The 14009-nt window shown below is 35.8% G+C and overlaps 1 protein-coding gene across 1 annotated transcript; it reads right to left on the reverse strand.

Annotated features, from left to right (window-relative positions):
• Nucleotides 1–3970: 3970 nt before the first annotated feature.
• Nucleotides 3971–6310, reverse strand: LOC121239029 (inositol 3-kinase). The gene is made up of 2 exons (XM_041136145.1): nucleotides 5236–6310; nucleotides 3971–4421 (listed from the first exon to the last, which is right to left on the reverse strand). The coding sequence occupies exons 1-2, from the start codon at nucleotides 6109–6111 to the stop codon at nucleotides 4164–4166; spliced, it is 1134 nt and encodes a 377-aa protein (XP_040992079.1). The 5' UTR covers nucleotides 6112–6310; the 3' UTR covers nucleotides 3971–4163.
• Nucleotides 6311–14009: the final 7699 nt, after the last annotated feature.

Here is a 14009-nt window from a genome sequence, read left to right on the forward strand (position 1 = left end):
ATTAAAAAAAATACTACTTTGTCCTTCAATATTATCGGTCAAAGTTATTCTTTTAAATTTAAAAATAAAAATAAAAAGGACCAAAATTCAACTAGTCTGTGCCGCTGGCCAGCACCTTCCTTCCAAATTAAGTATACTTTCATTATAAATAAATAAAAATAATAAATTAAAAATAAAAATAAGAAAGGAAAATGCTTTATGTCCCGACAAAGCATATCCATAATAGGTCCCAACACCTTTTTTATTTTATTTTATTTTACTTAATAATTAAGTAAATATTTTTTAATAATATTATGAATTTAAAAAAAAATGTTTAAGAGAGCTAGATTGTAAATGAATCAGTCTGTTTGATAGTTTACTTAGTACTTGCCCGATTAAACTCGACTCATAAAAAAAAATTCATCTGTAAAAGTAGATACCCATCGATTATTAAATGACACATATTCGATAAAATTCGACTCGACTCAACTAAAGCTCTTTAAGAGCCGCTTGTTTATATCCGAGTCGATTTATTAGCTCAACTCGATTAAAACTCATTTATATATTGATAAATATATACACATATATATGTATTAGCTAATAAAAGAAAAATAACACTTTTATAATTAAATATATAATATGTAACATAATTACTTATGTATATATTAAATATATTTCATAACTATATTTTATAATTTGTATAATAATTAGTTGATAAGATTTAATAATTTGATATACAGTATGTGGGAACCATATATAAATTAAATATATGCTATTATATTATGTGTATGTATTAATAATATATTTAGGCATATAATATATTGTTATTATAGATAAATATAAACTAGTTAGATCTTAATTATTTATAAATTTTAAAATCTTATAATTCAATAAAGGTTCTACTTGTTAGTTATCCAAATTCAATATTAGATTTTTTATTTATCTAAATTATTACATCTTATTAAATAAATAAACAATTCGAATCGACCTGGAGCTTGTTTGTGGGATGAGCTAAAGTTGAGAGTTTAGCTTAACCAAGATGAATTAGAACAAAAATTAAATAAAAATCTCAAATTTGAATATTTTGAGTCAAGTCGAGCTCGGCAAGTCAAAGATCGGTTCGGCTCGGCTTGTCTCAATTATAGTATTTACTTAAAAAATACGTGAAAAAAAAAAAAGAATGAAAAGGCCAAGTGGCCTTCTCGATAACTTCTCCCGGGCTACACTGTCAGTGGGGTAGCACTTTCCATAATTAGTAATAAAACTACAATAATTAGAAAGACATATGAACAATTATAGTACAACGGTGATTATATTATAAAGAAGCAGTATTTTTCTGTTGTATAAGATAAATAAATTTAGTCGAATTTATAACACTATCTTTTGAACAAATACAAATGAATGTTACAAAGACAATGAAAAGGCATCAAAACAGCTTATTTGAACAAATTATTTCATGAGATGAGAACAACTAGATGCTCCCTTGGTAGAAGTGGGGTATTAAAAAGATGGAAAGTGCTAAAGCCATTACAATATTTTTATAAAAATAAATTTATAAATTGCCATTACTTAATATAATACGTTAGATCTACTTTATAATAAAAATAATTTTATAATTTAATATATTACATCAAGCCTGTCAATTAGTAAATTTATTTTTATGAAAATTTCTTTATACTTAAAATATTCCTCTAAAGAAATACCAAAACTGAACTCCAACAAAGTCGGCAAAGGTGGCCTATGATTGGGTAATATTATTTGATGAAAAATGATAAGGAAACAGTTGAAAGTGCAATGAACGATAACTAAATCTGAGCATTTCTTTTTTCCTGTGAATCCATCTATATTTATAATTTGATTGGGATCTATTGCCATTATAATAGGGCATTTCTTAGTTTAGGAGACAGAAAAAGATAGAAGAGTAAGATATTCGAAGAGCTCCCAATTGGTGGGATTCATTTTTCTCTCCTAAAATCATTGTGTCATTGCCCATCACAATTACAGGTTATCTAAATCCAAAATTATTATCCATTGCTATCATGGACAAATATTGATGTGTTGTGTAAGGTGATTTTCTGCCTCTGTCTCAACAAGCCTGAGAATAGCAATCAAGAGAACAATAATAGAAGGCACAGTCCAAAACAAATAAAGTCTCCAATCCGGCCAATGAGTAGGCTCCTTTGGACGCAACCTGCATAAGGGAGTCTGCTGCAGGAGATGAGACTTATCAACCTGGAAACTCCTTGAGTAGTGTCCAACTCTTGAATACTTGTCCGTATAGTGGGCGTAATGTACGACGGACTCTCAATCCTCCGACATGAGGGACATCAACGGATTACCAAAGATACTAGCGGGGAGAGAGAAATTAGAAAACCACGCCGCATTAAAAGCATCACTACCCGAGCTACACATCACATTAATGATACCGTCACAGAGCCACACTGCATTAAAGAACTCTAACAAAGGGAATAGTACGAAAGACCCAGACTCTATGAGGGCAGACACAATCTATATCCCAGACTTATAATATAAATAGTAAGTCTTAGGTATGAGAAAGCTCTCTCTGATCTTTAAACTCTCATACTTATTTACAAATTTTCAAAAGAATTTACTAACTTTGATATCGGAGACTCAAAGTCACCCTCTCCGAACTACCTCTTTTCCTATCTTTTATAGGCTCAAGTTTGGAAGACCTGAGTTATCGGGATCTGACCCAAAAATATATGAAACACGACATTAACATGTTAGAAAGATGACTTTCATCGTCCTAAAGAAATAAATGCATTGCTTAGCAACAAATAACAATGTTGTTCAGTCAGAAGAAAGGGTGTGGTCCATCCAAAGGGAATGTGATGGTCACCACACCTTTCGTCTCAATGCTTTATATACTTTTATACGATGCATGTGGACATTAAAAAGAAATGGCATCGAATAAAGATTGAGACAATTGGTTGTCTTTTTCTTTAAAAAAATAAGAATACTTTTATTTTCAAACTGATATATGATGTATATTATTCACGTTACTTAAATGTTAAGATTTAATTTATAAAATTGGTTCAAATTTTAAAATATATTTTAAATCTAATTATGTCACGTAACCACTTTTGTTGGTGTGTTATTCTCAAAAAACAAATAGATCAATGTTAAATGGAAAAAAATTATAATAAGACGAGGTCACGAGGCTTTTAATGCTTTCTTCATTTTCTAACCTACACCTAACAATTTGATGTCATTGTCATGTGAAGGGACCAAATAAATGTTTTAAAAGTTTAGAAGTCCACACTTCATTATAAGCAAAAGAAATTCTAATGTTTTATGTAAATTTAACTAATAAATTTTATACGGGTACTACTAGTATGCTGTCCAGCTTTGACTCGGCGTACCACTAATACAAATTGCATTTTAATTTTCTTTTCTTTTCTTTTTTACATTTTTTAAACATCTTTAAGTATTTTAAAAAAATAAAAATAAAAATTACACCAATACATTAAAAATCAATTCCTTAACCATTAAACAAAAAATAAAAATAAAAAAATAGTTCAAAATAAGGAAGCAAAGGACATACTATCATTTTCCATTTTATAATAGACTGACGATCGCTTATCTATTATTTCTTGATATGGCCTAAATATGTTTTAAAATACTAATAAAAAATAGAGATGAAAAGAGGAAGAAGAAGAAGAAATAATAAAGAGTGAGGACGAGAGATATCCATAAAAGAAAAATAATAAACACACCTCACCTTTTCACAACACTTTATTCATCTATTTAAACGGAATTATTCATCTATTACATGTTGCTGGTATATGAAAATTCTTCTTGCTTGTATTTTTTTTTATTTTTTGCAATGAAAAAAGGCCCAAAATGGGCGTAAACTGATTGAGTAGTTCACCATCTTGCTGTAAACCTACGTTAGCAGTCAGATGCATGGCACCTGGGGCTGATGTATTGCAGTCCAGCCCAAATGCAACCCCACGGGCCACACTGACAAGCACAAAACTAAGAAGCTTTCTTGCTTAAAAGGCATTTACTTATTTACAGCTTCAGGTTGTCATTAGGGATTTCAAAATTTCTGATTGAACAACCAACAAGAGCACTCTGCAGAAACAAATCTCTATGGTAGCTCAAGTATCTGATACAGAAAAGAGAGATGTCCTGTACCCTTTGGCTCTCCGATCTCCGTGTCATGGTTTACCGTCAACGCAATTAATGTTTTCCTCATGAATAGAATTAGGAATAGCCTGTTCTACTTCTCTGGAAGCAGAGCTTGGAAGATCCCATTGACATTCCTGAACCATACATGCGGGTATTAATTTGGCTGAACCAAGGGATGCGTGGAACTGTTCATGCCCTGCTGGCTTCGAGAACATCCGCTCATCATCGTATCTTTCGTTGCCGCTGAAGCACTGCATCTTCCTCCTCTGCACTTCATCCTTAACTCTCTGGAAGGAAGAAAGAAACACGCTGTTGTGTTATACCATGCATGGAATGAATCATACTCATTTCTCAAGCCACCATGCAAAGATTAAAGAAAACTACAGCTGGTATGACAAGAACAAAAAACCCATAAGCGACAGAAGTTATGAAAGTAAACATATCTAGCCTCTGAAAGGTGAACGTTGAAATTAGAATCAGGTGACGTGTTGTTCCAACAATCTTATATATGTTAACGAGCAACAGTAACAATTTGCACACTAAACCACCAACCTCAATTATATAAATCGAAATAGAAAAGAAACAAGGAAAAGTATTTAATCTATCAAGTTAAAATACCGTAAGTTAGCACATCACAAACATCTGAGACCAATTCCCATCCGTAAACTTCTGAGATGGCATGTTTCTGTACAAGTGAATTCTATGGCATGAGAATCTAGCCCGAAGGAACAGATAGTTCAAAAGCTTTTTGGCCAGAAGATGACTTCTCATTAAAATGGCAGCTCTAATTAAAGGTGCCTCAAGCTAGACCAAAAATGAGTCGTTAAAGATGGTGGCGGCAGAATTTTATTACATTCCTAGGTTCCTATGTCTTCTTTCCAATGGCCTAATATGTCTAACAGATGCCGCTCAATTTATATGCTCAAATCCATAACTTTCTTCGTTCAGATATAAATTTTCTATCCGTTCCATTCGTCACCCCAAAGTTGAAAGCTAAACTCCAAAACATAAAACATTAATCAGATAGCAAACACACATGCCGGCAACAAAAATATTGGATACCATAAGAAAAAGAAGAAAAAAGGACTTTCAGAAACAAACCTGCAACAACCTCGAATCAAACATGGGAAACCCAATTTGGCCCACAGTCAGCGACCCAAACAAGTTCCCCACCAATGCAGCATCAGGCACAGCCAGTCCATGAACCAGCCCTGCTGCAAACCCACCTAAAAAACTATCCCCAGCTCCCGTCGGATCGATCTGGTTCGCGGCGAACGGGGCGATTTCCAATTCCCCGTCCTTCCAATACACCGTGCACCCGTCCTTCCCATGCGTCAACACCACACAGCACCACTTCCTCACCTCTTCCAACTCCATGAACATGGCCTCGTCCTCTGAGGCCTTCAGGAACCCAATACGCGGCAAGAGGCGAAAGAATCCGCTCTCCCTCAACTCCAAGAGCCTCACGGTCCCATCGACGCCGTCGAAGTCGCGAATCAGCGCCTGGATATCCACGAACACCACACTACACATCTCGAGCATTTGCTCCAGCGTCTCGGGCGATAACTCGCCGCCGACACCGACCGCCATCCCAAAATCAAAACTCGTTTGAGGGAGATCCGACGGTTGAATTAGGTCACATGCGGAGACCCGTTTCAAGACCCGGTCCCCGTGCCCGTTCCCGTCGGCCTCCGAGTCGAAATGCGCGTGGAAGAGAGTAGTTCTCGAGGTGGGTATGACAACCGGGCTACGACCGGTCATGTAGGCAAAGTCCGGCCCAACCTTGGAGACCAGAGAGTACGGGACCGATAACCCGTCGAGAACGGCGGATATGAAGGAAGCGGCCCCGCCGAGGGTCTCGCCTACGACGACGCCGTCCCGGATGAGAACGTCGTGGCAGAAGTTGCCCACAACTAGACCAGGGCGAGAGAGAAGGCTTGGCTGCGTGATGTCTGAGTCTTTGTGGTCCCCCACCATGACTGATTGGGATCGTAATTCGACCGTGCGATCTGTGGATGAGTTTAGGGGTCATCAGTGCGAGGGACCATGAAAAGTGAAACCCAGAGGAAAATGAAAAAAAAAAGGGGAAATATGAAAGAAATTTTACGAAACGGAAGAAAACAGACAAAATGGCGTGCTCGCGCGTTGCCGTGGTCGGGTCTGTTTGGAAGATTGAAATATGTGTCGCGCCGCAGAGGGGTTTTGTATACGAGTAAAAGCTCGTTGATTTTCGGAGATGATACGAGTGATAAGTTAAAATTAAAATTAAAATTAAAAATTAAATATAATATTATTAGAATATTTTTTTAATATTATTTTTATTTTGAGATTTAAAAAAATTGAATTATTTATTTTATTTTGTTAAAAAATTTAAAAAAATTATAATAATTAGATAAGATGAATTAAGAAAAATTGTAAAAACAAACGAGACCTATTAAAGAATGAAATCATTAAAGTAAATACTTCCAGAGCATATAATGAACAAGAATTTATAATTTCATATCTCAACTAGGGGTGAAAACCGACGTCGTCGGCACGATTTTTGGATAAAACTGACGCCGACCGACGACTGAAAAACTGGGGGAGCAACCGATCGTAACCGGTCGATGGGGAGGAGGAAACCGATCGCGATGGTTCTCTGGCGGTTCTCGGTCGGCATTGGTTCCCCTAGTGGCGTGATTCTACTATGAGAGAGAGAGAGAGAGAGAGAGAGAGAGAGAGTTGCAGAAGAGAGAGAAAGAGAGATTCAGATGAGATCGAGAAATGAAAGAAGGTTGGGGAAGAAGAAGACCCCATATTGAAACGACACCGTTCCACATAAGTTTAAGTGGAACGGCGTCGTTTCAGACATAATTTTTTTTCTTACGTCTTTAATAAAACGACGTCGTTTGCTTTAATACCAAACGGCGTCGTTTCTATTATCTAATTGTATACTTATAGATATAGAACGACGCCGTTCCATTTAAACTTAAGTGGAACAGCGTCGTTTTGATTAGTATATATTAAAAAAAAATTAAGTTTTATTATATCGTTCGGTTCAGCGGTCCGGCCCAGCCTCAAACTGGGACCGAATCGCTGAATGTAGGTTCCTGTATTATTCCACCGCACGCCGGTCAGTTCTCAATCGGTTCCGGCCAGTTCCTGACGCGGCTGGCCGGTTCGCGTCGGCGGCAGCCGTTTGCGTCGGTTTCTATACAGCCCTAATCTCAACAAATTTATAACAAATTTATATCATTCGTAGAGATTACTATAAGCCATAATATAAGAGTTTTGTTAGGGTGCTGCCTAGTTGGGTATGCTTCTAGACAAAATTTATTTATTTATTTCATTTTTTTAAATATTTTAATTTTTTTTTAAAAAAATCAATATACTAATAGTCACTTCCTTAATCAGTAAAAAAAATATTTTAAAAAAATTAAATGTATAAACGGTCAAAATAAGAAAACATGCAAGCATTATTCTTAAAATAATAGACTTCACGGGCAGAAACTAAATGAGCTGATCTTAGGCATTCTTTTGGTAGAAGACATTGAGGCTTTAGCGGCTTTAAGAGCCTTACATATTATTTCTCATATGAGAATTCCTCATTTGATCTTGTAAGGAGATTCTCTTATTATAATTGAAGCCATTCAATCAGCTACTGATCAAGAGTTTAGTTACAACCCTATTATTAGGGAGATTCAGTTATTGTTATCTTATTTCCAATCTTATGATGTTTTTCATGTTGGACGGCAGAGAAATGAGGCAGCACATACTCTGGCCAAGCATGCACGGGTTGTGGAAAATACTCTTCTATGGTGATTTCATCCTCCTGACTTTATTAAAGCTAGTTTAGAAGTAGATGTTAAGGCTGTTTAAGGGTGTAATGCATTGACTAAAGTGTGTTTTGTATTCCTGTATTCTGATACACTTGCTTCTTTATGGTGGATGAAGCATTATTTGATTCTTAAAAAAAAAAAAAAAAAAAGGAGCTGATCTTTGTTTAATCGAAGAGACACGAGGCTTCTGGTTGTCTTTCATTGTTTGCTTAACTTTGGACAAAACCTACTTATAAATCTTTAAATTTGATACACTGAGGAATTGGTTCTAATGCATTTACAACCTCATTCACATGACACTTCTATTGTCATAATCAATGGTTTCGAATGTGATTGATTATGCTTGATGTCGTGCTTCTGATCCTTTCACAACCTATGGGAGACTCGAAGTTAAGATGCATTTGTTTGGCTATTTTATTCCAGTGTAGAACTTTAAGATCCCGTTTGGATTCAGAAAGTGTCTCATCTCATCTCATCTTATTATTAAAAATTTTTTAAATTCTCACACAAAATATAATAAACAATTTAATTTTTTTAAATCCCAATTCAACATTTTCAAATCTCAAAACAATAATAATATTAAAAATTAATATTCTAACAATATTTTTTTCAATTTTCAACTTTTATCTAAAATCATCTCATCTCTAAATCCAAACCAGCCCTATGTTATTTATAAAACAACATTCATTTTAGTATCTAACAATATTTTCTTGTTTTAGCACAAAGGCACAGGACACTTATTCACCTTCGAGTACAGCTGGCTACCTTCTCAACATGAACTCCCATCCATGGGATTGAACTTATGACTTCTAATAGACAGGCAAGTAACTTTAGTTGTGAGCATCGTAGGGTTGCAAACACTCATAATGAATGGCACATCAGGATTCTTCATGTTACATTTGTAATCGGAAAGTGGACCTCTTACTTTTGCTGACATGGCAGTAGGGTTTTTTTCCTCTCTCTCTCTCTCTCTCTCTCTCTCTCTCTCTCTCTCTCTGTGGAATAGTGCGACTAGGGATTCGTATAGCTACTGCCGATGGCCCCCAGGTCATCACGGCGACCGCCCCCTGCATGAGAACCTTTGCTGACATGGTTCTAGATTCCCCTCAACCTCTTCCTGAGGTTGTTGTACCTTTTAGATCTCACAAAATGGTCGACGGAGAAGTGTGCGTGGTTTTCTCTAAGGAGGAAATTGGTTGATCGGCTTTACCATTTCAATTTTCGTTAGTGCTGAAATTCCTATGTCAAAGGCACTCATTGGACTCAATTCGCTCGTTCATAAGAAGTAGATGGGGGTAGCTTAAACAACCAGTTGTCTCTGTGATGAGTAGGTCGAGGAATGTATTCATTCGTCTGACTTTGGAAGAAGATTTTGTGAAAGCGTTTGCACGTGAGAAGTGTGAGATTGATGCTGTTAATTACAGTGTTTCACTGGACAACCGAATTTCATGAAGATCATGAACCTATTTGTGTGTCGGTGTGGATATCGTTGCCAGGATTGCCTCCAAATTTCTATCATGAATCCTTTTTATGTGGTATCACGGCTCCTATCGGTCGGTTCCTCAAGCATGATAATTCAACAAGATGTGCTATACGAACGGATGGTGCAAGGGTTTGCATTGAAATGGATGTCACAAATGAGCCATTGAAGACATTATGGATCGTTACTCCCATAAACCCTCAGAGTTTTTATCAGGAGATAGAGTTTGAAACATTACCCAAAATTTGATTACGCCCAAAGAATAATGCGGTAGTTGTAGCACAGCTTTGGGGTGTCGATTCCACAGAGAGACAAATTAAAAAAATAGTAAAAAAATAAAGAACTAAAGAAAAATATTAAATGATTAATGAATGACAAATATTAATTTTAAATGTAAATTAAAGTGAAGCAAAGTGACTAACGGAAAAAGTACTCAAGTTTGACAAACTGTAAATCGTCGGGAATCCCTTGCACAAATTTGATATTTTAATTATTCTTAATTCATTAAATAACTCAATTGGGAACTCAATTCATAATATTCCCAATCGGAAGGTATAGATTTATAAACCAAGATTAAACCAAATGTAACCCTTTGAAAAATCATTCACCACTTTTAAAATACGTAAATTATTATCACTATTGAGAAAATCCAACGACGACAATATACTCAGGAAGCAATATTGCAGCAAAGAATTAAATCAATATAGATAAATAATTGATCCAAATATAATCAAAGAGATAATCCATTCAATAGAAAAAGTATGACTGAATCCATAAACAGAATAATTTCTATGATTATTTGGAGAAGAAACATTAACAATGAATTGAGAATGATAAAATAAAAGAGTTTTAGTAATTGAAAATCAAATACATAAATCAAGAATAAATTAAAGTAATGTGCAAGTTCATCCCTAACTCTACTTGAGAATTTAGTTACCCATAAATCTAATGGACAACAAAAATCTCAAGAGAAAAATAGAGCACACGGTGGCTATAGAAATTAATTTCAGATCTTCCTCCTTCAAACTCCATCGTCTCCCCTCTTCTGAACTCCCCAATTTCGTGCTAATGATATGCTTAAATAGGATAAGAAAGAAACCCTAATGTCTTCATATTCCCGCACACAAAATCGCCTAAATTTTAAGACTCAACTTAGCAGCCACTCATGCTTCAGGAGTTCGAATTTGAAAATCCTTATTAGAGACAACTTTGTAGCCCTTTAAGATAGCTTTCCAACGCCTTAAGAATCGAATCAATCCAATATTTGAACGGAAAGTTATGGTTAATATACTAAAGTGTGTCCATTTTGTCTCCTAGCGCATTTTGGACTCTGATCCGAATTACTCTCAAATCTCATCATTATCCTTATTTGAAAAGTCCTACAATCGTTGAAAATTCTTAAGTTGTTCCAACGTCTTGCCCACTTGAAAGTCCTTTGAATTTGAATAGGTTTGTACTTGCTCTTTTATAGATTTTGAAATTAAACATAAAAAACTGCTTAGGAGTATTCCAAAGTAAATAGAAACTCAATTCAAGAATACACATTAATTTCAATGATTTCTATTAACATTTTAGCATTTTAGGTATTTAGAGTGCACTTTCGTACACTCATCACCTGCGTACTACATGAGATGTCATGTTCAATGACACCATTCCAAAACATGTAAATGGGATGGAAAAAGAAGAGAAATGAATCAGAAAGTAACAAAAGTCTAGGGAAAAATGATAAGATATGGGTCCAAAAGGAGAAAGAAGATAACGAGCATGTTAATGAATTCTACCTAGGGGAAACTAGTCAGATGAGAGCGATGCAGTTATAGGTTATTTAAAAAAGCTTAGATAAGGAAACGATACAAGAGAAAAGGAGTAAGAATATGGAGGATTTGGAAAAAAATCTGGCTTTAATTCCTACAGAAACTATACAAACACAAAATGAAAATTGCTTGATGGGGCATGAGTTGTTGGAGAGGTCTGGGAAGATGATAGTGACAGAGGTGGGGAATGTAAATGGTGAGATAGCAATTCAACAAGAGATAGGGACATAGGTTTTAATGCCTTAGGTGGTTGGTGATGGTCGCGATATGGAACAACCAGTGGAGAACATTGTTTTAGATGAGCACCACACATATGTGGTTGGTCAGGAGCAATTCACTATTACTGAATTACTGGCAAGGGAGGGGTGCAAAATTGGAGTGGAAGGGGTTGATGTTGAAAGGAATGATTGCTCTGAAGCACATGTTTGCTCGGATTCTGAGTCGGTTGGGACTTTAGAACATTTAGCAAAAGAGAAAAATGTGCTATCAGATTCCGATATACACCACATGCCGAATTTTAAAGAAAAAGGAAATAAGGGGTTCTTCCAGGATTATAAGCAGACCCTGTAAGTTTAATTTATGATGTTTTCATATCTTTTTTAGAATTCTAGGGGAATTGGCACTTTAAGTCGACATCTGAGAAAACTGGTTACCAAGATGCATCCTAAAGTTCTTGCTATTGCAGAGCCAATGGTGAATCATTCCCGAATAGTGTTATGGAGAGATAGATTGAGGTTTGCAATTGTTGTTCTAATGTTGATGTAAGAAGAAAGATATGGATCTTTCAGTCATAGGATACTAATCTTATAAGGGTTAGTATGGGTAATCAATTTGTGACAGTTTGGGTTACAGATAATTCTAAAGATGTATTACTTACTTTTGTGTATGCCAAATGTCCCTACGTTGAGCGTAGACAATTGTGGAGTGATCTGGTGGATGCTAATATCCAGAATAGGCCTTGGGTGGTGATTGGTGATTTTAACATTATAAGACATGATAATTTTTTTTTTGGAGGGGGGGGGTTCCATTGGCCATGGATGAATTTAATAGTTGGGTTGATACTTGCGGGTTGATGGAAATGCCTTTCAGTGGGCAATATTTATCATAGTGTAATGGGCATTCTGGTCTATCGAGAAGTTGGGCACAACTTGATCATGGATTTTTAAATGTGGCTGTGTTGGATAGTTTTCTTGATGCACATATGAAATATCTGGCATGTACATCCTCAGACAATGCCCCATTGCATTTTTCATTGGAGAAGTAGCTGGTTCGTTATGGTTTTTCTCCCTTCAAGTTTCAGCAAATGTGAGTCTCTCATGCACAATTCTTTAACTGTGTAGAAGAGGCTTGAAATGGGGAGATCATAAGGAGTTCAAGATTGTTTAGCCTGGTGACTAAGCTGAAACGTCTAAAAGTAGCCTTGAGACTATGAAATAAACAAATGGTCGAATTGAGTCTAACATATTGGAGCTTGAGGCTCGTATAAAGGGGTTGAAAGATAGTTTACAAATTGCGTATTCTGAAGGGGTGGAGATGGACTTACTAGTATCTAAAGTGGAACTCTCGGTTTTGATGGATATGGAAGAGCAGAGACTAGCCCAACAGGCGAAACAAGGGTGGATTAAAAAGGGTGAAGTGAATGCTTTTTTTTTTTTTTTTTGGTCTCCTGAGCAAATTCATAAACAAATTTTTGAAAGCTGGAGATAGAGGTTGAACCGATTGGAGGGATTGGTTCAAGAGGTTATTTGTCAGGAAGATAATGTAATTTTATGCTGAGGTCCATTTGAGCAGGAACTTTTTGATGCTATTTGCTCCATTCCGGAAGATGGTAGTCTGGGACCTGATGGGTTTGGCTTGGGTTTCTACTGTGCTTGTTGGCTTATTGTAGGAAAAGAAGTGGTTGAAACTGTGGGTGAATTTTTTTAGAGGTATGTCTCTTCCTCGATTTTTCAATGCAACTTTCTTGGTGTTAATTCTTAAGGTGGAAAATCCGACAAGTTTTGAGAAATTCAGGACAATAAGTTTTGTATGGTGTTTTATAAGATTTGTTCAAAGACTTTGGTTAAGTGAATCTCTCCATTGTTAACCAATATTATTTTTCCTGAGCAAGGAGCCTTTCTATCGGGCCGAAATATTTTTGAAAATATTAGTTTGACCTAAAAGATGATTCATGCTATCAACAAACCGTCTGATGGTGGAAATGTGGTGGTAAAAATTGACATGGCCAAGGCTTATGATAGTGTGGATTGAGAATTTCTTATGTAGGTTCGTAAAGCATTTGGTTTCTTAGAATTTTTTTGCAACCTTATTAGACAATGCATCACTAATCCTTGGTTTTCAATAGTCATGAACGGAGTGCCGAAAGGATTCTTTAAAAGTGGTAGGGGATTACAGCAAGGGAATCCTCTTTCTCCATATTTGTTTATTTTAGTTGAGGAAATTCTTTCTAGAATGATAAAAAAACAGGTTGCGTTGGGCAAAATAATTCCGTTCTATCATCCGAGAGGCACTCCCATTATTTCTCATTTGCTTCATGCCGATGATATTGTATTGTTTTCTAATAGGGGTAAGGCTTCGTTGAGGGCTATTAACAATATTCTTCGTGTATATGAAGGCTGGTCGGGTCAAATAGTAAGCAAAAGGAAGTCCTTTATATTTTTCTCCAAGAATATTTCATTAGCTAGACATAGAGAATTGATCCGATTTACTGGTTTTACGAAAGGGTGTTTTCCTTTCAAATACTTGGGAGTTCCGATTATATTG

The sequence above is a fragment of the Juglans microcarpa x Juglans regia genome, chromosome 7D, assembly GCF_004785595.1.
Source record: "Juglans microcarpa x Juglans regia isolate MS1-56 chromosome 7D, Jm3101_v1.0, whole genome shotgun sequence".
NCBI classification, from domain to species: Eukaryota; Viridiplantae; Streptophyta; class Magnoliopsida; order Fagales; family Juglandaceae; genus Juglans; species Juglans microcarpa x Juglans regia.

What these genes read in the sequence shown, in the direction of transcription:
- LOC121239029 (XM_041136145.1), bottom strand. Translation starts at nt 6,111, where the DNA reads ATGGTGGGGGACCACAAAGACTCAGACATCACGCAGCCAAGCCTTCTC. An exon ending in TTGATTCGAGGTTGTTGCAG is followed by an intron (nt 4,422 to 5,235) that starts GTTTGTTTCTGA and finishes TCTTCCTTCCAG; the next exon opens with AGAGTTAAGGATGAAGTGCA.